Source organism: Apostichopus japonicus, chromosome 8 (genome assembly GCF_037975245.1).
Source record: "Apostichopus japonicus isolate 1M-3 chromosome 8, ASM3797524v1, whole genome shotgun sequence".
In the NCBI taxonomy this organism is placed as follows: Eukaryota; Metazoa; Echinodermata; class Holothuroidea; order Aspidochirotida; family Stichopodidae; genus Apostichopus; species Apostichopus japonicus.
Window position 1 is genome coordinate 41,696,870 of NC_092568.1, and position 24,796 is coordinate 41,721,665.

The window sequence follows — 24,796 nt, forward strand, 5'->3', positions numbered from 1 at the left end:
ACGATTGTTATGTGTCGTCTGCGCTGTCATTTAGCTCGACTTTAGTCAAAGTTCGAACAGCTGATCACCATTGTATATAGTTAACAGTACTGTGTTACTGTAACTGTTAGTGCAGAAACTTTAGAACTTACTGTATTTACCAGTCAAAATTTCGCTGAAAGCCAATTCCTCCTTTAGTGAATTAATCTTCATCGAATCTAAGATGGAGCTGGATGTTCTGGTAGTGGGGTCATGCAACACAGATTTAATTAGGTAAATAATGAAGACGAAGAATGGAAATAGTATTCAAAACTGCTGTAACTTTAACGTTAGACTTTACTGTTACTAGTGTTAGGATTTCTACAAAACCGCCCTGTACAAGACGTAGCCTAACTTACTGTTGGCCTAGGACTAAGTTAAGCAAATTAACATGGAAGTAAGAAGAGGTTCTGCAAATATGGAATGCAACAAGCTAACAAACATTAGAACTTAAGAGATTGCAAAATTACATTATGTTGAAAGACATGGCCTCTACCAGGGGTGAAACCAACATTTTAGTCCTAGGGAAGGGGGAGGAGCTAAGATGATTTGTTGTCCAGTGGAGAGTTCTAAAGGAATGGGGCCCCTTCCAGTTTGAGAAATATTACGGAGTATTCATGATTAGCTAGGCCTAATGCAGAATGGTGCTATAGGCTATGTTGCAGCTTGAAATAATGTTGAAGAATTTCCAACTGTTTACTGTAGGTTGTATAGCATTGACTTGCATTCATGTATCTGATATTTTTTTGATTTATACTGGATTGTTGTAATATTTTGTCTGTCAGTGGGATTGTTAATGTTGGGGGAGGGGGATTGGCTGAGACCCCTTGATTTTATTGGTGGTAGCTGCACCCCAGACATATGTGGTTGTACCCCTGGCCTCTTCATGACAATCAGTGTAACATGTTTGCAGATGACAATTAAGTTCTGCCTGCTGACAGTACAGCTAGAGCAGACTATTGCAATATAATCTGTCATATGAAGTGGAACAACAAAAGCCAAATTTGCATAGGGTAGCCAGTGGAATTCAGCCTTGATGAGTCTCTAGCAAGTAGCATGTACACAAAACCTGCTGTCACAACAAAATTCTTCACATAGATGTCCAATGATTGTAACTCTGCATGTACAGGCTTCACAAGTTTATCTATTCATGGTTTTTCGTATTGACTATTGCAACAGTTATGTGCCAAGGCTTCCAAAACCTGGAGAGACCATCCATGGACATAAGTTTAGTGTTGGCTTTGGAGGCAAGGGGGCTAATCAGTGTGTAATGGCAGCAAGATTGGGTGCAAAAGTTGCAATGGTTGCTAAGGTAAGACCTTCAATGCAGAGTCCATAGTTCAATATTCTTGTATTCCATACATTAAAGAGGTTATGAAATGAAAAAAAAAGTCTTCATCATCGTATTCTGTACACTCGTAGCTTTCCAATGATACCCAATTTGTGTCAAACGAAGCTTACACCCTCGAGGAATAAACGATCAAAAATTCGAGGGTAATAAAAACTTTCTAAAAATTGTTGTATTTACGGTAACGCGGCGTGACGTCAGTCGAGGAACTCAGCTCACTTCCGAGACACTATGTTTACATTCCTAAACGTCTGAGAACACACATGACACTGTTGCAGTGCTCCGTAGTAATTGAGATTTGGTGTTTGGTTTTACGTAAATTTAACTCGTAACTGTTAAATAGCCTATGCCGAGCCGATATGTGGTATCAGGTTGCACCACCACCACCACAAGTAAAGACGGATTTCTACTGCAAGCTTTTCCAAAAGATGACAAAAATCGAAGAATTTAAACACGACTCGTTCAAAACACTACAACATACACAACGTTAGGAGTGCCTGTAGGCCTACTGTATATACTGTTGCCAAATTACTTGTTATGACCATAGCCTAGGCCTCCTTGATACAGCAATTGACGATTTTTTTTTTTATGGTTACCTAATATTTTGCACACATTTTAAAGCCAGTTGGTTTTAGAACAATCAATACTAGATCTGCAAGTTTTCTTTTGTGGTACAACTGTTGTGTTGTGATTTTACGTAACAGTTGGATGATACAATTTCACGGGCTAGCCTGTTATACAACGTCTATTAGTTAGGTCTAGACCCCATGTTACCACTACTCGTACTATAGGGTTACACTGTACAGAATGTCACATTTTCCTTGCACTGTAAGACACAAAATTCTAGAAGCTTCGCTATGAAGTTAAGTAGCAGGATCATCGACATTCGAGATAATTTAAATCATATGATGGTCTTAATAACGGTGGTTTTGTTTATGCTCAACCGACCAGTTTCGGTTCAGGGTCGTCCAACCGTTCTGCTCGGGGACTTCGATCGGCAGCGACGCGTCTCGGCCATCGGGATGGTTTTACAATTCTTCTGCAAGGGGCTCAATTGATAGAGAAAAACACCGATAGTATCTTCATTACCCTCGAAAACTATTTCCTCCTCTTCTTCCTCAAGAAAATAATTTTCGTCAATGCTTACCAATGTCCTGAGAGGTGAAGTCCTATTTCCTCGGAATCGGAAGATTCCGGAGAAGAAATTTTCAATTGATGAGAAGAATTGTGGTTACATGTACTAAAGTGTATAACGCCGTATCGGTAAACAGCGGGGAGTCGGCTTTGGCTGAAATGGTTCCTTTGATGACGTTAGATGAACTGCGGTGGGCAGCTTTGCTTTTTTTTACGAGTGGCAGCTCGAGAGGTCTCTAGGGAATACTTTGACAGCGAATTTCTGGCGTTTGAAGCCGTATTTACTGAAAATTGTGCAAGGGTGGTGTTGTAGTAATGTAGATAAACCATTCCAAGACATGAAAATTTTTCATTTCATAACCTCTTTAAAGTTTGAATGGAAAGATTATTTGTCTTTTGATGTTGCAGAAACTTCATATCAAACTAACCGCTGTAGCAATTAAGGCAGATGATTGCACTGAACTAATAAAATTACAGTCACATTCACTTCCTGAAAGATTCACACTCAGAAACTAGCTAGGATAATTCCAAAGAATAAACTTAGCTAATGAAAAATATTAAATATTTCCCCAAAATTTGGAATTAGCTGATGAGTTAGTAGCACTATTTATTAGCAATAATAACTTCCTACCTGACTCTTCTATCTAACATAGACTATATATAGACTATATATAGTCTAATATAATTAATTTTTATCTCTTGTGAAGTGTCATGTTTCAATGTGAAAATTAAAAGGCTTTGGATTTGTATAATTTATTGAAAAGAAATTTACAGTGTAGTTGCATGGCAGTAATCATTTTCTTGCAATCACAGCATAAATCATTGAATTTGAAGATTTCAAATGTTCTTAACAGGTTGGAGAAGATTCATTTGGGAAGGACACAATTCAGAATTTTGCAGAAAACAATATTAAAACTGGTAAGTGCTCGAAAGCTTTCTGCTTGATGTACTCTTAGTATTTGCCTTTAAAGTGTTATTCAGTGCAGGTGTTTAAAACTATGGACAACCTTAAGTACATTCTAGTATGGATACTTGTTTAACATGGAAACAGTTAGGCAATAAATGAATGTACCTCTGATGTTGAACTGCAGAAAATGTCATCACCCAAGAACGACTCGCATGTACAGTACTTCATCTTTACTTTGTGTAATGTGTTGTTCATTAGGCCTCTTGATATTTTCTAACCTACATTATTCTTGATACAAATTAACTATTGTTTATCTGCAGAATTTGTTGGAATCACTAATGCAGCAGCCACTGGTGTAGCTCCAATTGCTGTCAACACTGAAGGTATGGTAGCCATATTATGTACATGGATTGACATGACTTATGTGGATGTGTATGTCCTTCATATGCTTTTAATCCTTAGGCATTAGACTTATTTCCAAACTGAAAATGTCTACATTGTGAAAGAACTTGCAAACTTTTGGCAATTGCATTCCTTGTTGCTTTGATCTGTTTGGTGCTGTGATCTTCTGCATAGTGTCTGTGTTAAAGAACAACTTTAGTAACATTTATAAAACTTTAGGTAAATCAAAGCTCTGAGGACAAAGTCCAATGTATCTATTCTTTGTAGATTTGATTGAAGTCAAAGAAATACATGCATGTTGCCACAAGATTGAAGTGTGTGTGAATAGTGGATTTGGGGTACAAGTACATGTTTGAGTTTGATGTCATCATTTTGTTACCATTATAAGTAGATGTATAAGAGTCATGCAAAATTTAGTTCAAATGCCTCTAAAGTTATGTCTTAGCAATTCAGAAGACCTTTTGACTATCAACAGGGTATTCTTCCAGATTGGGCACCACATATAGACAAAATTTGCTACAATACGAATCAATAATGGTTGAAACTACTTCCCAATAATGAATTTTTAGAGCCGGGGTGAATATAACTTCCCAGAAAATAAGCATGTTGGCGAATAAAACTCTATGTTTCTAGAACACACTGGCTTCATGAGAAAACACAAAAAACAGCAATATTAGGTGTGATCTCTGACCACTGTATAAGACACAAAAAATACTCACAACACAAACTGCAGCAGTGATATGTGATGCATGTACAGCGGTAATGACAGTATGTAATTATATATAGCAATGTTGATGTGATAACTATGTCACATGTAGCGATATCCTAATGGTATAGTGGTAATGGTGATGATGATGATGGTTCAATCCACATAAAACAAATAGAATGATATTCTTTCCAATGTCTTAACAATTGGTAGGGGCTGCCAAACATTTGTTGTCATCCTGATTATCTTATAATAATTCATTAAAATGAGCAGAATAAATGAAAATTTATAATCAAATTGAGGCTATATATCCTAATCTCCCTGTTAACCTGGACACTGATCTAACAATGTATGGATGGTAGTTTAAGACAACAAATTATAATCAACAATAATCTTGGCGATAGCAGTTTATCAACATTTAAATCTGAAGGAATGCCATATCGTAGTCAATTATGCAACTGATCTAAGTATAAGAACAACTAATAGTGTGAATTTAAAGGGTAAATTTTACGACATTGGTCCTCCAAAGTGTGACTCTGAAACAACGATATAGTGATGTGTCACAAGAAAACTGGAAGTAGCTAGTGCCTGTTGGCTATAATGGGAAAGATGCCCTGGCTGCAATGTGAAGTTGTGTATCTGTATTTCGACCTAACTGTAAATCAATATAGATTTCTTTATTCCGTATTCCTGTAATCCAAAGATTATTCAACGCAGAAGAAATGTTGAGTCGATTCGTGGTTTATTAGCTCTGATATCTGGTAACTATCTGGTAATCTGTTAATCTGCTAAACTGTTAATCTGTCAGTCTGGTAACTAAATAAATAAAAACGAAACATACGTTTGTAATTAAACAATCAGGAAATCGATTAATGAATAAGTCAATTATTGAAGAATAAATACATAAATCCAAATCATACAGAATAAATAATCATGTATGCAACAAATATACAACGTTATATCAATAAAAACACAACTTACATAAAATCTTTGGTTTAACACTGGAAAATACATCTTGCTTCAATGCGTTCTTGATATCGACTGAACTCAAATTACGGTAAATGAACGTAAAGACAGAACCAACGAAAACAACAAATTTCAAACACATACTCACGCACGCACGCACACTCGCACAAACACGCACACGCGCAGTAGCACTGCAACTTTACATGACGCACACTTCGTAACAATACACAAACAACATATCGTGTGAGCGCGTTTACACTCCCCCCTGTTAAATCATATGGATTTTACACACATTTACAACCAATCAAACAATTTAGTACACTGAGACAAAGTAATATATATATTCAAAGAAAAATCAACAATGAGACTAATCAGACATTCTCTTTACAATACACAATTTCGTAATCGGTCTTTTGAGTATTTTATTACGAACCTTAACCTCAACGCTTCTTACTTTCCCATCGCTACTCTTGAAAACTGTAATGACTCTAGCTAAATGCCATTTTCCCCGTGGAATTGTTTCGTCGGTGAGGAGAACTATGTCCCCAATGACAACATTTTCTTTCGGAAAATTCCACTTATGGCGTTTTTGGAGGAGAGGCAGATATTCTTTCCGCCATCTACTCCAAAACAAAGAAGCAAGGTACTGTACTTGAAGCCACCTTTTACGGCCGTAAGAGACTCCTGCGTCAACTGGGTTGTCAGGCCCATGTCTCATCAAAAGTAGGTGGTTCGGAGTAAGAGGCTCCTCATCTTTTGGATCTGAGGAGAAGTCAGTGAGAGGTCTTGAGTTGAGAATAGATTCAACCTCAGCAAGTACAGTAGTAAGAACCTCATCAGTGACCGTTTGCTGCCTCAGGACGCCTCTTAGAATCCTTCTAACCGACCTGATAAGCCTTTCCCATGCTCCTCCGAAATGGCTGGCTGTAGGAGGGTTAAAGTGCCACTCACAACCTTTACTATGAAAAAAGGCTTCTACATCATCTTTATTCATAGCTTTCAAGGCATTTCTCAACTCTTTCTCGCCAGCTTGGAAATTAGAGCCGTTGTCGCTAAAAATCTTAACTGGCTGACCTCTTCTTGCTACAAAACGTCTGAAAGCATTAAGGAAGGAATCAGCATCCAGAGATTCACAAACTTCCAAATGAACAGCTCTGGAGGACAAGCAAGTAAAAATGCAACCGAACCTCTTTACGGTCGAGCGACCTCTTTTCGCTTTGAATGGCCCAAAATAGTCCACGCTGACAAAACTAAAAAGAGGTTTGTCAGAGGAGACTCTCTCCGAAGGCAATGCGGCCATTATCTGACAAGAAGGCCGTGCAAGGATCTTACGACAAATAACGCACTTACTTACTACACTCTTCACTGCTGTTCGACCATTCAGAAGCCAAAACTTTTGCCGAATGGCACTTAACGTCATGGCCAAACCACCATGACCTACCGACTCATGATAATATCTAATAATGAGTGTGACTACTGCTCCCCTAGGGGGCAAGATAATTGGGTGCTTAACGTCATTTCCCAAATCAGCATTGTCGAGACGACCCCCCGCTTTAAGTACATTTCCAAGAAGAATGGGTTTGAGTTTAAATAATCGCTGGTCACGCTGCCAGGATTTAAACGCCGATTTTTGGACCCACGAAATTATGGTAGTTTCACTCGCTTCGATTTCTGATACAGACAGATTTATGCCACTTGCTGCCAATGAACCTCTACACTTATTAACAAAGCGAAAGACCCAAGCTAACACCTTGACTAACTTGGTCCACGATGAAAACCTGGAGATTAACTGCTCAGAAAAATTATCATTAACTAAAGTAGTTACATTAAGAAAAACAGACTTTCCTATTTCTGTGTCTCCAGACAAATCAATATCATCATGTTTCAGTGAAGGCCATGCGCTTTCTTTCTTCGAAAGGAAACTTGGGCCGGAGAGCCACGTTTCTAAATCATACGTACCCCTCGAGCCATCATCGGCTGGGTTTTCTTTGGAGCCTACATGTCTCCATTGATTTGGAGAGGACAAATCATGAATCTTGGACACTCGGTTCGCAACGAAGGTTTTAAACCGCTTATCCTCGTTGCGAATGTACCCAAGGACAATCATTGAGTCCGTCCAAAATATTACTTCGTCGAGATCAAACCTAATCTCTTGTAAATTTGGAGCTCTTTCGGACTCTGGGATGCTTTGGAGAACGGCACGATCGTTACTAACCCACTTCGTGAGTCTAAAGCCGCCCTTACTTAAAATACTTCTAATGCGTTCCACAACTTCTATTGCAACAGTTGGATCATCGACTGAAGCCAGAAGATCGTCTACATAAAAGTTGTTCCTTATGAACTGAATGGCTTTCTTACCTACAATGTCCTGATTATGTAACTCGTTGTCCCTGGCCGTGCGCTGTAACGCATAGCCGGCGCAAGCTGGACTTGACGTGGCACGAAAGAGATGCACCGTCATTCTATATTCAAGCGGTTCACTTTCTAGATTACCGCCAGGCCACCACAAGAACCTGAAGACATCGCGGTCTTCGCTTATCACCTGCACTTGGTGAAACATTGCCTCTACGTCAGCAACTAGTGCAATTCGCTGCTGCCTAAATCTGTGGAGAACACCCACGAGACTGTTTATCGTGTCTGGGCCTTTCAATAAACACGAGTTTAATGAAGTATCCCTCCACTTCGCTGCACAATCATAGACTACTCTGACCTTGTCTTTGTGGGGATGAACAACTAGATGGTGAGGCAGATACCAAACATTACCAGCCTTACCTTCACCTTGAACCCGTTCGGCATAACCTTTCGCAATGTAACCTTCTACGGTTTCTGTATACTTTTGACGCATTACATTGTCTCTTAATAGCTTACGTTTTATGTTTCTTAGACGTGATTCAGCTAACGGTTTATTGGAAGGCAAGAAATGGTAATCGTCCTTCCACAGAAGTCCTATCTGGTAGTGACCTTCACTAGTAAGTGAGGCAGTAGATTCTAATATACCTTTGGCTCTCTTGTCTTGGACAGAATCACCTTCACCAATACTCGCGTCGTCTACAGACCAAGAACTTTTAAGTAAACTTAAGATCTCTCCATTCGAGCAACAAGATATACGATGGATGTTCTTTCTCTCGCTACGACCACTGAAACCTGTAGGACCCATAACAGACCAACCAAGGGGTGTCTTTACTCCATACGGATCCCCCGTTCCACCACGCCTCTCATCCATAACCCAAAATGCTTCGGGAACATCCGCCCCTATTAGTAGCTCAAGGTTGTATCTTGAGATATCCCCCCAGGGAATAAGTTTCAAATGTTGCCACCGGTTGAGGTCACGAGCAGAGGGGACACTATCATCACTATTGGGTAGTTTTGGAACAGAAAGAGCAGTTATTGACAAATCATTACTTTCATTCTCCCCTTTAACGCTAATATCAAATGTTGAACCGAGCTTAGGTTCGACTCCGTTAACCGTCGAAGACGTGTAAGACGTCGGTTTTCCCTTAACACCCAACTTCTTCCTAAGGGATTCTGAACACAGAGTAGTGTCTGACCCACTGTCCAAAATAGCCAGGGTGTGCACCCGATTACCATTGTTACCGGTCACTGTAACCGGCAGAATTCTCAAGAAAACGTTACTACCACAAACAGCAGTGTTTGACATAACAGAGATATTCTCTTGATTGGGTGGAGGATGAAGTAGATCATTGTGTTTGTTAGACTGACAAAAAGTGCAAACGGTATCCCTTCTACATTTAGCCACTGAATGACCAGGAAATAGACACCTAAAACACAACCTCTTTGTCCTAACAATGTCTAGCCTCTGGTTGTAACTCATGTTGCAGAACGACTCACAGTCAAAAATCCTATGATCATCATCACAGGCAAAACACTTAAGAGATCTACCTTTCATAAAATTAGATTTCACGCGAGGTTTCTCGTCACTCACTACGCTACTCGACTTGCCTATATTCCTACCAAACATGTTAGACGAAATTTCAGCTTGACCTGTCAGATACGATAGAAGGTCATTAAATTCTGGTTCTCTACTCTCATGTATCTTTTGGGCGACCTTTGCCCACCCAGTTTGAAGATAAACAGGTAACAAACTGTGAATCTTAAGAAGGTTACTTGTTGAATTTAGGTCATTTACATACCCCATCTGAGTTAAGGTAACGTAACACCTCTGCATTTCGGATATGAGCTTCCACAAGCTTTCTCCGTCATTAGCCTTAATCGATTTGCGACTAACCAATTTACTCATCAAAGAATTCAGAATCAGATGCGGTTGACCAAATTGACGTTTCAAAATTGCCTTCGCGCTTTCGTAACCTTCGTCACCTAGAAGCGCGCAACTTTCGATGCAGAAACGCGCTTTACCCTCACATAGCTGCAGCAAATACTGCAAACGCGCGGCATCACCGCTCAATTTACTTGCCACGTTAACTTCGAAATTGGTTATGAAGTACCAATAATCTGTGGGGTCTCCATTAAACTCAAATACCTCAGCCTTCGGTAACTCTAATGCCAATTTGAGTTCGTTAAACCCGAATACATAGTGGAATCACAACTAGAACTATACCTATTTGAACTTAAATGTGGAAGACCTTCACCATTCTTCATGTCTACGTTACTATTACTACCATCGGTAATATCATTAACTTCCTTAGAGCTAACACAATGACTAACGTTACTATTCTTAGTAAAAATACCGTTATCATCATTGTCGGTTAACCTCTTTTCCTCGTCGCCTTCGGGAGCTTCTGAGATCCTCTCGGGCCCTTTTCTGCTGAGGTCTACATACCTCTCGACTTCGATCTTTATGGTGATGAACTTGCTGACTACGTCCGCCATCCATTCTTCTTCCAAAATAAACTTATCTTCTTCCAAAAGCTTTTCAATCACAGCTTGATGGGCCTCTTCTATTGCTTCTAAATTTTTATTCGCTTTCTCTAAGAGTTCCTTCACAGAGTCTATTCCTGCGTCCTCTCTAATGAGAGTAGAAATAGAATTAATCGCTCTAGTCAAGGTCCCCTTCTTATTCCTGCGCCGTATTAACAGCGTCTTCATCGTAAGGGCCTCGTCCGTTGACATCTTCAATTATAGATTTTATTTACTGTAAATCAATATAGATTTCTTTATTCCGTATTCCTGTAATCCAAAGATTATTCAACGCAGAAGAAATGTTGAGTCGATTCGTGGTTTATTAGCTCTGATATCTGGTAACTATCTGGTAATCTGTTAATCTGCTAAACTGTTAATCTGTCAGTCTGGTAACTAAATAAATAAAAACGAAACATACGTTTGTAATTAAACAATCAGGAAATCGATTAATGAATAAGTCAATTATTGAAGAATAAATACATAAATCCAAATCATACAGAATAAATAATCATGTATGCAACAAATATACAACGTTATATCAATAAAAACACAACTTACATAAAATCTTTGGTTCAACACTGGAAAATACATCTTGCTTCAATGCGTTCTTGATATCGACTGAACTCAAATTACGGTAAATGAACGTAAAGACAGAACCAACGAAAACAACAAATTTCAAACACATACTCACGCACGCACGCACACTCGCACAAACACGCACACGCGCAGTAGCACTGCAACTTTACATGACCCACACTTCGTAACAATACACAAACAACATATCGTGTGAGCGCGTTTACACTAACAAAGCGTCTCTTTATATCCAGTAGATTATATTTTAAAGAGGACAGGCAACTTTTAGGGCCTCATTAATGATCTTGCTGTGCCATATGGAAATATGGTCATGGATTGTCTCTCTCTGAAATTATAAAATGAAGGCCGAATAAGTCATATGATTTGTATTGTTCAAGCTTGTCATCTTTACCTTTGCAGGTCAAAATTCCATCATTGTGGTTGGAGGGGCAAATGAACTACTTACTTCTGACGATGTTGATGCAGCATTTGGTAAAATTAAATCAGTAAAAGTTGTGGTTTGTCAATTGGAGGTGAAGCCTGCTACAACCTTATCAGCATTGAAAACAGCCAAAAAACACAGATGTAAGTAAAACATTTTTTATGTTAGTTACTAAGTAGGGTTCAGGCCATAGGCATTTAAAACAGCTATTAAAATGGTATGCGTAAGGAAACCATATTTCATGTACAAGACACAAGTCGTTGTGCACCAGACACATGAACAACAAGACATATAATACCTATTCCTTGTAGACCAAAATGTTACCCTACAGATTACAGCAAGTTATAGCACATCTGGGCTCATCTGTGAGTCATTAGTACTTCAAAGTACCTTGTTTGTATCAATGAGAATGATAATAGACTGCCATATGGGAGAAGGAAAAATAAAGTTATGCATTCTTTGTTTGCATGAAAATAGAACTTCAATCTGGTCCTACCTAATACAAAAGTTTATTTTTCTTGTGTAATAGTTTACCAGGGTGACTTCTTGGTGTTTGCTAAAGTATTCTGAAAACATCTGAAAGCATAAATGACCTGGGTTCATGACATTCATTTTCTACAAGGTTTTTGCCAATATTTATATTATTTTCTGTACTTCCAGTCATTTTGTAAGTTATTGGTTAATGTGTAAACTTTCTTGGAGATTTTATTCCAATCTTCAAGTTTCTTTGTGGTTTTATTTACAGGTATATCCATCTTCAACCCTGCCCCTGCTGTTAGTGATCTTAGTCCAGAGTTTTACAAGTACACAGACATCTTCTGTCCAAATGAAACAGAGGTGAGCCTAGAAGGTTGATCTTGCTAACTACTTAGAAACTATAGCCGAGTAAATGTTGCAACTTTCCAACAAAGTGCAACTGTATTTCTATTTCACTTTTGTCTTTTCAACCACACTGCATCACTTTGTTTTATTTTGGTAGCATAATCCATGTTTTTTGTTTTGTGTATTCTGCATCAACCAAAGAGCTTTTATACTGTCATAATTTTTGTAATGTCACTCTCAAGCTAAGTGTTTCACTTGCATTGTTTTTGATGAAGTCTTCTTCATTCAGACTAGAGTACTTGGATGGTAGATAATTGTTATATGGAAAACTAGACAAATCTCCACTTACAAGTTACAACAAGTGATATGAATAGGATACTGTAAACATGGATCTGCATCCTTGAGAACCGACCAGTTTTAAAGCTGTCTCTCATGTAAGGAATATTAATTGGTCTATTCCCAGCCAGTTTGTTTCCTTTTGCATATCTACGATCTCCTGCTAATAAAAGTGGCTTGAAAGTATTTGGAGAGGTTCAATTATTATTATTTGTGTGCTCATCTGTTACATTGTCCATAGGTAACAGTAACTCTTTCGTTTAAAGTAGTTTGTCTCAGTTACTTCTAGTCTGGTTATTTGACGAAAGTAAACTTTAATGGTTCTTTTCTCTCTGTGGTAATAGACAGAACTCCTAACAGGATTACCTGTGACCAATGTAGATGAAGCCAAGAAGGCAGCTCTGGTCTTACTGGAGAGAGGATGTCAGAAAGTTATTATTACTCTAGGCAAAGATGGTGCTGTCCTTGTTACAACAGAAACAAAGACTCCAGAACATATTCCTGTGGATCCTGTCACACCGGTAGATACTACGGTAAGATAAACCGGTTAATTGCCACATTACTTACTATTTATCTGTAGAGCATTTCAAGACACGAGAAACGTTTTCTTGCAACTAAAGTCAACAGCTTTTTGATTTACTATTGTTAGTAATTTAAAAAACTACTGAGTATTCCTGAAACCTAGATAACATTTGATAACATTCAGACCTTTTCTCAAGGTTTCTGAACAAAAAGAATGTTAAGTAGTAAGTATACCAACATTCTGAAAAGTTTGTCGCCCAGACACATGTCTTGAAGTTAGTAGGCGTATAAATCACATCCAAAATACAAAGTGGATATATTAAAAGTTATAAACTGGTACATTATGAGAAATGAAAGTTACATACTTGTACCAAGAATGACAGATTTATGATATTTTAGTGCTTTATAATACTGATCAAAGTGGAATTTAATAAATGGCTGCTTTAAATTACTATCACTACATTTTTATCTATAAGTAGAGAAAAGCTCATACTAATGTTTTCATTGACCTAGAAGTTATAATGACCCATTTTACAGAATTGTTACATGGTTTTTTGCCACTAATAACAATCAAAAGTAACCATTAGTATTCTCAATTCACTTACATTATCATTTAAAAAATCGGAAGCTGTGCTCTTGCTGTTACATGTAAACCTTAAAGACTGAAACTTGTAACTTTGAACAATATTTGAAAATGAGGAGATAATGATATTGGAATGTTTTGAGATGACATAACTGCTGTTTATAGAAGATTGGTCAAGTGCTTCAGAGTGTATGATTATGTGTTGCTGAAATAGTTAGTTGTGGATTTCACATCTCGGATCCTTATGCAATGTTTATAAGTAGAAAATTACATTCTGTTACCTTTGTACTATGAGTTAATTTGTAATCAATGCTTCTTTCACTGGTTTTCCTCTTCAGGGTGCCGGGGACTCCTTTGTTGGTTCACTTGCATTTTATTTGGCAAAGTTTCCTCATCTTACACTCACAGAACTGATTCGTCGATCAAATAATATTGCTGCTGTTAGTGTCCAGTCCAATGGCACACAGTTGAGCTACCCTTGGCAGAAAGATCTTCCAAATGATCTATTTATTTGAAGTAACAGAACAAAGTCATAATCATAGTTGAAGTAAATCTGCATATATATTATAAATAGTAAAAACAGTTGTGAGGAATTATCAAAATTTGTTAATTTAACTATAACATGCTATGTTGATATTATTTAGTTAGTGTTTACATTGTATTACACATTTATAAGTAATCTTATGTGTTACAGAGCTGTCGTTGCTAGATGCAAGCAATGTAAGGCTAGTTTTTTGCCAAGATTCAGCATGTTTACTGCTTTGTTTAACACAGACATGTGTAACAGTCTCTGTTAACAATATGAAGGTAAACAGTTTGTTCAGCAACAGAAATGTTAGATCAATCTACTATGTCAGCATATTTTTGTTTCTCTATTTTTCGCTTTTCTTCTCTGAGAAAGGGAGTGACAAAAAGGAGGGAATGGTTTGAAACCCTAAAGATGTAACCATTAGTGTCAAGAGTTCCCATATTCTATAGTTTTGAGCATGTTTAACTCAGGTGCACAATCGCTTACTTTTTAAAATTAACTGTTAATTTGTTGCATCAACATGTATACAGGGTTATGGTCTAAAAGACCACATCTTGCAAGTTGCAAATGCTTAATGCTGAATGTATCTGATGGAATGACATTATATCATGAAAGATAAATTGTGATAAACTTTTTTCTTTTTATATTATATGATATATAAAAGTGATGACATGTTTCATTTAAATATTAGAGCAATCATTCCAAATATGCATATTCCAGTGGTATTAGAAAACTTAAAAATGAATTGACCATTGAGTAGCCAATATTTGCATTTCGGCAGACAAAATTGTTTTGAGTCAATCAATATGATATTTTTTGTTTATACATAAATCACAGACTTTGTCTTCCATATTAATTCAAATATTTGTGTCAGAGGCCATAACTTTTCATGGGTCTTTTCAATTATTAAGCTCATTCATTAAGTTTGCTTATAAAGTTGTATAATATATATCATGTTACTTTAACTAATTATCACTCATTGAAGCTTGTTTAATGAATCTGCTTTTTAAAATTTTCCCCCTTCTGTGGTTATGGGGGAGGGTGGGGCATATGAGTATTTGGGTCATGCCATTGACTAAGTTATTTTTAAATTTGATGAGAAGATTTTATTATGAAGTAAATGATTGTCAAATGAAGAACAATTCTTGCCATTATCATTGATATAAATACATCAAAATATCCATAGTCAATGGTAATATGTTTTTGCTGAAGACAAATTATATGGCTATTGTTCGTACCTGGACAGTATGGTACTGCTGTTTCTGTTTAGTAACAGTTTTGTGAGCAGGAAGTGTCGTTTTTATGCATTAGTATGTTTCCATACATGTGTTAAATGCAAGCCTTTCCAATCCCGTCACTGCACTAGTACACATGAACACAAACTGGTTGACTTTGGCATAATTTACAAATGTACATGATATTATGATAGAGTGAAATGCCTTGATTTGAATTAAATTCAACAACCGAAATATTTGCTGCTTTTGTGTAGTTTCTTTAAATTTCATCAGAGTATTTATTTTGACCCATGAATGTTATATTTATATATTGTAGTAATACGTATACAAATAAAGATATCATATACATTGCAAGATCCAGAATTTCTTAGAAGAGAGTGTCCATGCAGGAGACACACATATGCCTAGGCACATACCCAACAAGTTTGGCGTTCATTGGGATTATGATTAAGTAATAGGTTGCAACCATCTACCTCCTTTAAACACAAACTTTTGTATTTACCTTAATGCACTATAGACATGTGAGTCTGACATCCTAATTGGTTATGAGGGTTTTCATTTTCGAACACTTCTAATAGTCAAATGTTGTATTTTGGTTAGTGCACATGTGACCTCAACTGTTGGATCCTACAACGCCGACTCGCTCCAAAAAAAGAAAAGAAAAGAATAACATGCTATGTGGGAAGAAAATTTCAACTACCGCTTCAAACTAAAGCGAGAGTGAAGAGAAAAACATCCTAGGCCACCATCCTGGTTTCATTACTGCAAGGATTACTGTCATATTGAGATGCCCTACATAACATACTTTACACGGAGTGAGTAGATACTACGAATATGTTACATACTATTGTAATACCTAATGAATATGCATTATAAGTGATGCCATCTATTTGCTTGAATACTTCTCTATAGTCTTACTGTTTGTATACCTCGATACATCCTTTAGTGAAATCCACTACACTACTCTGCTTATCTCTACTCTCGTTTGTATAAACAGCAAACATTCATCTTTTGCAAGAAACCACCTACTCTGTCTATCGCTTGCTAACGAGTTTATCACAGATACACATTTTCAGCTCTAGTTTGAATCAATTTAAAAAAGTCGACCTACTTATAGTATCTATATCATCAAGAAAATTCACCAAAGATTAAGTGAAGACGACATTGTCCATCTTTCTTTGGCGCAAAGCGATCGATAAACACTAGCTTATATAGAAAGCATAATGGTTATGGTAAATTGGGCGTCTGTAAGTCGCATTATGAACTTTAGGAAAAAATCACTTAAATTACTGTTAACAATTTCGATATTTAACGCTAACATGAAATTTTTCAGATATTTAACGTTAACTTGAAATTTTTCAGATATCAATTTTTTTGTAATGCAAATCATTGGATTTAAGTGTTTTTATTTTCAGCTAGAATTTCAGTCTTCTAGTATCTAAGCAGAAGTGAGTATAATATATTTACAGAAATCTATTGATTTATCCACATGTGAACATAAATATAGTGAAGCCAAAAGAAGAAGAGAAGAAAAAAATATGTCAGGAACTACCGACATTTTTATCTTATTAAGATTACAAACTGAGGATATTAAATAACTTTTCTTCTCTTAAATGTCATCTTCTCTACGTCAGATTTATTCATACTGGCCTTTTTCATTGTCATTTCTTATTGATCTAATATTGTTTTGTATGGCAATGATGATCTTATTCTATCCGAGATCAGTGTCGAAAGGTTAAGGCGACTCTCTTGATATAATATAGCAGCAAAGTGCAATAGTTATGAAGCAGCAGGTAAGTGAGAATGCGAGGAATAATTGAAAATATTTCTTCATCTCATGCTGTAAACTTCATTGAATTATGCCTTGCAGTTTATACCGTGCATAGAATTATAATACCGTAACCAGTTATTGATATCCAGAAGTTAAAGTCATGAATATTTTATACATATCCTCACATTACGATTCCTTGTCTCAATGTTTAACTCTCTACATCATGGTCTTTTAAGACACTAACGGGGGGGGGGGGGGGCAGGGGTGGGGGGCTTTGGCCTCAGCCGAATGTGCAGCTCCTCCAGTGGACCAGTTCCCCCAGTCTGGTCTCCCGCAGTGAAGATGTTTAGTTTACAAATATGAATAATTATGACTTTTAGCAAAACGTGGCCAAATTGTTTTTTTTTGATAGTTACTTATTAACACAATAGTGCGTTTTAACCATGTAAATTGAAGTAGGGAGAATGACGTCATGCGACATACACTGAAGCCGCTCATCCAACTGGTGGCGCTTTGCTTGTACGGCAAGAACGTACCGGCGCGTAATGTAAAAACACTACGTATTCGACATAACTAAAGTGATAAAGTTGACATAAATCCCTCGAAATGGTGACATCGTATGCCACATTTGGGTGCCAAAATCGTCAAAAATGTGACAGTGGACTGCAGTCTCACATGTAATTCTTATGAAGCGATAGTACAAGTAATTACTTAGGAATCTAATTACTTTACTAGTGTTATCTGCTCAGCTGCTGTATTGTCATTCACTGGACCCTGGATATCGTTAGCCTATAGGCCAATAGACCGGCTACGGCTGTCCTTTTGAATGCGATATGACTAAGACCTAATGACAAAACTTATCACCACCTCCTCTTACTTAAAACTGTATCCCTAACGATAGATACACACAGTGGCGGAGCTAGGGGTATTGGTCAGAGGGGGCGAGAATGGTCTGTAGGGGCGCTTGCGACACTATCTAAGCGAAGCGCCACCACAGGTTGGCGCGGAGCGACAGAATTTTTTGAGTAAAGATACTCCCTAGATCGCCGGAAATGACCCTTTCCAGGCCTTTCTAATTTGCAGATAAACGAAGAATAAATAGCCGTTAGAGCATTTTGACAGAAAATTACACCAACAAAATGTAACAAATGTCAATAGGTAGATGAGAGCGCAATAAAAAAGTCATAATCGCGAATAAGTAAAAAGTGGTAAAAAAACTGAAAAGGGCGCCAGCAGTCCATTTGAGTCCGTCAGGGTGGGGGGGGGGGCATTCGCCCCTGACTATATGGACGCTCTGTCATTGGATACACAGGTCAGAATAACTTTGGATGATGGTAATGATGTTCTGGGCTTTAACTAACAATTAAATACTTGGAAAATAGACTTAGCCTTTCTTTGGCCTGTGCGCTTAGCATTCCCCTTGGTCTAACTTAAGTTAGCCTAGGTCTATAATATTTCAGGCTATTAACGGATCTAGAATTTAAAAATATTCAAACATATCCTCCTTTTTACAACCGTTACAACACTGTAAATTTGACAAAAGGTCATAAGCAGTATGGGCCTAGGAAGTAATCTGAGTTTTGAAGTAAGCCAAGGCCTACTCAGCCTAGCTATAGGTATGTTCTGAACAGTAAATTTATAGCTATTTGCCTATAAATTAACTCAAATATGATGTTAAGGCCTAATGATATTCACTAACCATGTTTCGGACAAAGCTTTTGCTAACATCTCATCCTTTGATGACTGTGACTGAATGTAAATATGCATCAACCTTTTTGAACTCTCACTTCATAAGGTGTGATCTGTTTTCCTGCTTAACTACTACCCACTTTGCAACATTAACATTAAACTGAGAACTGCATACACATACTAATATGGAAGTATTACACAAAAGTAGGTTAGTGTGGGGAGGGGACGGGTGGGAGGATTGCCTTTTTTCACGGCTTTTTGCCGTACAACGCAAATCGCCCTCACTTTTTTCAAGGCTCCATTGCACACGGCGATACACTGTGTCAGCAATTTTCCTACTTCAATTCCTATGGTCTTAACCTAATTATTGTCCTAATTTAGTATCTAAAGATGCCTCGTAATGCACTATATGACGCCTAAAAGTTTCTGGCGAACACCCCACAACCCCTACATGCCAGCCACCTTCAACGATTCCAGGCCACACCCACTCGTTTCTAAAATTTCGGACTCGCACCAGCAAATGGGGTAAAAGTTATAAAGCAGTGGTGTAAGTAGAGAGGTTGGGTCGTTGAGAAAGCCGGTGAGGTTTGGGGATATTCCCCAGAAGAATTTCAGTTTTGAAAAAAAGTTATACGAAATTGCTCGGATGGGACGTTGGAGAACTCCTTATCCATAATTTCAATTTTTTATCATTATTTTCCGAGAATATAGTCTAATTTTCGCAAAATGAAATATTTTGTGTCATTTATCGATCATTTGTAAAAAATATTTCAACCTTTATCTAAAGATTTTTTATTTCTTTATTCGAACTTCTTTGATATGAAAGGTCGAATCAGTAGGAACAAGTCAAAATATCGACAGTTCTTTTCGAACTTTTGACTGTTCTATCTGAAAATTGTTTAATATTTTATTTAACAATTTTCCCTATATTTGCAACATATACGACAAGCCCCTTTTTCCATCCCACGGGCGTGAATTTGAAAACCACACGAAACTTCTCCTATAGAAATGGGTGTAAGTCCTTTTCATGAAATTCCCCCCTCTACTCCAAGTTTTAACAAAGACCTTGCTTTAAATGTGTTTTCGACATGAGAGGTAAATGATCCACATTGCTCAAAATATTTGATTTTGAGCAAACCCTCAAACATTATGAAATATTAGGTCAAGTTAGATCAATATCTCCATGACACCTTAAAAGCTTCGATAACAAAAAATTGTGCGATACACAATAATTTTATGACTTTGTGTCATAAGTAGATTGCTAAAAGCATCATGGTACATACTCAATCAATACACTCTTAAATCACAGAAAACCTAACAGAAGAATCAGAACAAGGCGTTCATTTTCTTTGTATATTATCAGCCATTACTAATTTAATTGGGGTATATGACGTTGTAAACGTAATGTAGGGCAAATGCAGCAATGTAACGGAGATATGGATTTTTAAATGATCACGTGACTTATGACGTCCATCTATAAAAAGCGTTTTCACGTATGTCATGAACAAAAGTTATTATATTTTGCGTTATTACATTTTCTCGTTAATCAAGCTAACCGAAGTCAGTCTTTTACATTCATAGTTAACGTCCATGATTATGAATTGTGCAGCATAGTTGTTTAACAGTTTTGCGTTATTCCTATATATATATATGTATATATATATATTTATATATATATAAATGAAAATCGTAATGAGTTGGAAAATCAAGAACAGTGAAAAAACTTTCAGCCTCCACCGGGATTCGAACAACGGGCCTCCCCGCTCTGTACGCGGACACCCTAACCACTAGGCTATGGACGCTGATTGTATGTCCAGAGGTTCGAAACCGGTAAGGAAGGTCGTAATTCCACTGTAGGCGTTTGTCACCTGTATCGAACAATACTAGTTCTGTTTTTGGTGACATATTTTTCCTTACTCTAGAGATCAAACATGATGCTAACCAACTCGAAATCATTTGTGATTCCTAAAGCCGGATCTCAAAAGAGATACTTTGAACAGACTTTATGTTAATGCAATGGAGGTGAACGACAAAGGCAAATGAATATATATAAATGAAAATCGTAATGAGTTGGAAAATCAAGAAAAGTGAAAAACTTTCAGCCTCCACCGGGATTCGAACCACGGGCCTCCCGCTCTGTACGCGGACACCCTAACCACTAGGCTATGGACGCTGATTGTATGTCCAGAGGTTCGAAACCGGTAAGGAAGGTCGTAATTCCACTGTAGGCGTTTGTCACCTGTATCGAACAATACTAGTTCTGTTTTTGGTGACATATTTTGCCTTACTCTAGAGATCAAACATGATGCTAACCAACTCGAAATCATTTGTGATTCCTAAAGCCGGATCTCGAAAGAGATACTTTGAACAGATATATATATATATATATATATATACATATATATATACATATATATATATATATATATATATATATATATATATATATATATATATATATATATATATATATATATATATATATATATATATATATATATATATATAGGAATAATGGAAAAACTGTTAAACAACTGTGCTGCATTTAGAGGAAGGGTGGATCTCGAGTGAGATTCAATAATTAAATTAGGTGTGTGATTGGAGGTAAAACAGCCAATGTTTGGTTTTAGCAGAGCTTTCGAGCAAAACTAGTTCTTATTCAGTGCATGATCACTGAAAGTGACAAGGAGTAGCAGGAATTGAAACTATTTTATAGAGAAGAGTGTCGGCATGGCAGTGAAGTCAATGCGACTTACTGATTTCTGCTGGATGTAGCAGAAATTTTGGAAAATCGGATTATTTTAATCCGATTCCCTTGCAATTTCAAAGGAATTGTTTTGGTTTATCTGGGAGGGCAGATCATTTCTGATGTTTATACCGAATTGTGCTGTGGTCCTTAGGTTCGGTTCCCAGAAATGATCTTGACCTTTTCTAGATTTATCTGTCCAAGAATCGTTTTGGTCAATGGCAATAACAAGCAAATTCTCAATCGAATGATTTTGAGAAATTGAAATGATTTGCAACAGATTGGTTGATTTTTTGTAACACCCCTCTCCCCGGACCCTCTTCTCGATATCAATTTCTTTAGCCATTTTACAACCTATAAACAAGCTTTTAAATAAAGATATGAAAAGTAAGAGTTGAGTTTGATATATAAAGTGTATGTTACCATGCTCGATCGTTAAAAAAACATAAGTTTAACCTGTTAGCTTACTCCACATCATTTACACCTTATCACCCTCTCTACCCCCACCTCACCATGAATAATATAGCGAAAACTTCTACCATACGTAAAATTTAAAGCATCACATCATTACAAAATATGATGTTGTATTTTATCATCATTATATAACTGTTAATAATGCGATATATTTAAGAGCAGCCAATGTTTAGTGTAATCGAACAACTGCGTTACGTGTGGCTAAATTCAGCGACCTTAAAAATGTCACGATTTGGTCAAAATGATGCGATGTTACACCCAACGCAAAGCTTCACCTGTGACACACATTTATATACAGAGGTACAGGGCAATTTACTACCGTCACATACAATTTCGTTTCCTTGACTCTCATCATTGAGCACACTTACCCTGACAATCATCAGAATTCGACTCGTGCCACTGTTTTGAAAAGCAAAACAAACGCACGGTCATAGCATCTGCGATCGTACATATAAGAAATGAGCGGTTAAAATGAACTATGTGTTCTTTTTTATCTCCATTCCTACAGTACGTGCCGAAAATCTTGAGGTTGCACACTACTGACTAATGAAATCAAAGAAATGGTATGAACATTTAGCTAAAACTAACTGAAATACTGTCCAGGTGTTCACATTATCTTTCCTTTTTATTTAGGAAGTTGAAATCTCAGCTAGGGGGCAGCTGCCCCGCTCCCCGCAGGCTACGGTCCTGTACTTGGCATCAGTTAACTTAATCACAAATAGAAAAAAAATTGTGAACATAATTATGTAAATAACTACTAAAGTATACAACTTGAGGTATAATAAGTAACATGGTTATAACAACAACATGACTACCAGCCTAGCACACAGGCTTAGCACCATATAGGTAGCTGTCTCAAAACTCCTATATGATTGGCTTTTCCAACCAAACTGAATGCACAATATAATTTCACATAGTGTTATAGTGCATGTACGTGCAACATACAACACACTATAAATTTAAAAATAAAACCCAAATGTAGTGGAAAGGAGTTAGGGAATGCTGCTGGCTTTCATATCTGTTGGCTTGTCATATAGCCCCAGCGGTCTATATAGGCGCGGTTCCTCAGATAAATTACGCTATAAAGGAAATTCTTATTTCAAATCAGTTGGAAAGTTATATTTTTCTTCGAGGGGGGGGGGGGTGCAAGGTTGAGAAGATGAGAATAAAATGATAAAAACTACTAATTACATAGCACAAATTTTGAGCTCCCTTTTTGAGATCCACGAGGTATTGTGAGCTTTCCCCCTCCCCCCCCCCCCCTCACCCTCTGATGTGTGTATGGAAATCGACCGGTTCTAGCTGCATGCACGCCGTGAAACACCTTCGGGAGGAGTAAAATTGTGGATTCTGAATTCATAAACATGACTTTGATTGTAGTATAGGCGAAGAGTGCTTTACATATCGACATACTGTTTGTTACATATGGAAGCAGGAAAAAAGCGGGAAAAACAACAACAAAAGAACAGGATACCGAGCGGGAGAGGAGCGATTGACTTCAGCCGTTGGGACCCTCAGACTTGGCATCAACCATCACTAATTTCCATTCTATACTAATACCAACCCCCACCCCAACCCAAAACCCAACCCCCTCGGTGGCTTTGCCGTCCACCTTCGACGGGTTTAGCTTGTTAGCACTCACTGGATGTCCTAGACCAGGGGGTCCCCTTTCCTTCCTCTTTGCCAGAACTGAGGCCTTCTCCCAGCCAGTGAAGTCAGGCGAGTCTAAATAGGCATTACTTTTAACTTTGCGGAGTAGATTAGTAACCATGCAGAATAGAAGAAGATTCAAAGAAGGGTTCAAAAATAAAGTTATATTAATATTTTAGTATCATTAAAATTAACGCGGGGATAAGTAAAAGTGGCCGAAGTGGCAGCAAATAATGTTATACTCTTTTATTATATATAGTCCACACGGAAACTATCTTGTATTCTGACTGTAAGTAGTAGTACATTTTTATTCTCTTTTGGAGAAAACTTAATAGCATACATGTACATACATGTGTCCAAAGCTGCAGTATTTTGGACACATTTCTAGGAGAGAAGGTGACAACTTGGAGAAGATCATTACCCAAGGTCATTTTGAGGGTCAACGAAAACGTGGTAGGCCAAAAGTTCGATGGGCTGACGGGATAAAAGAGATCACCGGCATGAACATCTGCGCAGCTCACCGATATGCCCAGGATAGAAGTGGTTGGAACGTCATCATCAATAGGGTCACAAAGGGTCAGTCATGACTCATAGGACGACGACGACGACGACGACATACCACTACATATAGAAAGTTTCATTCACTCGTGCATACATAATTCAGCAAAAGGCTCTTGTCTCTGCACCACTGCGGTTGAAGTGTATATTTGGCAGCTGTTAAATGATACACTTGAACCGCAGCGTTGCAGAGCCTTTAGTTGATCATGTATGCATGTATGCATTTATGTATGTATACATGAGTGAATGAAATTCACTATATTTACTGGCATGTACATGTATGCTATTAGCTTTCGCCCAAAAGAAGAAAACAAGTTTTACTACTGTTCCAGGCAGAATACCATAACACGATAACACATTTCCTGCTTCAATCTGTAACAAACAATATGTCGATATGTAACGCACTCTTCGTCAATACTACAATCAAAGCCATGTTTATGAATTCAGAATCCAAACTTGTACTCCTCCCGAAGGTGTTTCACGGAGTGCATGCAGCTAGAGCCGGTC

The 24,796-nt window shown here is 37.5% G+C and overlaps 2 protein-coding genes across 2 annotated transcripts in view; one reads left to right on the top strand and one right to left on the bottom strand.

Annotated features, from left to right (window-relative positions):
- LOC139972067 (ribokinase-like) overlaps positions 1–18,983 on the bottom strand; it is a 53,444-nt gene extending 34,461 nt beyond the window's left edge. Inside the window, exon 1 of the mRNA XM_071978965.1 lies at positions 18,872–18,983. Within this exon, the coding sequence (XP_071835066.1) occupies positions 18,872–18,939 (68 nt within the window). The 5' untranslated portion in view covers positions 18,940–18,983. The remainder of the gene's footprint in view (positions 1–18,871) is intronic.
- On the top strand, positions 75–15,635 carry LOC139972068 (ribokinase-like). Its single transcript, XM_071978968.1, has 8 exons — positions 75–252; positions 1,198–1,330; positions 3,355–3,418; positions 3,728–3,790; positions 11,353–11,517; positions 12,120–12,211; positions 12,877–13,065; positions 13,976–15,635. The coding sequence occupies exons 1-8, from the start codon at positions 203–205 to the stop codon at positions 14,150–14,152; spliced, it is 933 nt and encodes a 310-aa protein (XP_071835069.1). The 5' UTR covers positions 75–202; the 3' UTR covers positions 14,153–15,635.
- Positions 18,984–24,796: the final 5,813 nt, after the last annotated feature.

Coding starts and splice junctions, on each gene's coding strand:
- LOC139972068 (XM_071978968.1), top strand. CDS start 203: ATGGAGCTGGATGTTCTGGTAGTGGGGTCATGCAACACAGATTTAATT. Junction 1,331..3,354: donor AAGTTGCAATGGTTGCTAAG/GTAAGACCTTCA, acceptor TGTTCTTAACAG/GTTGGAGAAGATTCATTTGG. Junction 11,518..12,119: donor AACAGCCAAAAAACACAGAT/GTAAGTAAAACA, acceptor TTTTATTTACAG/GTATATCCATCTTCAACCCT.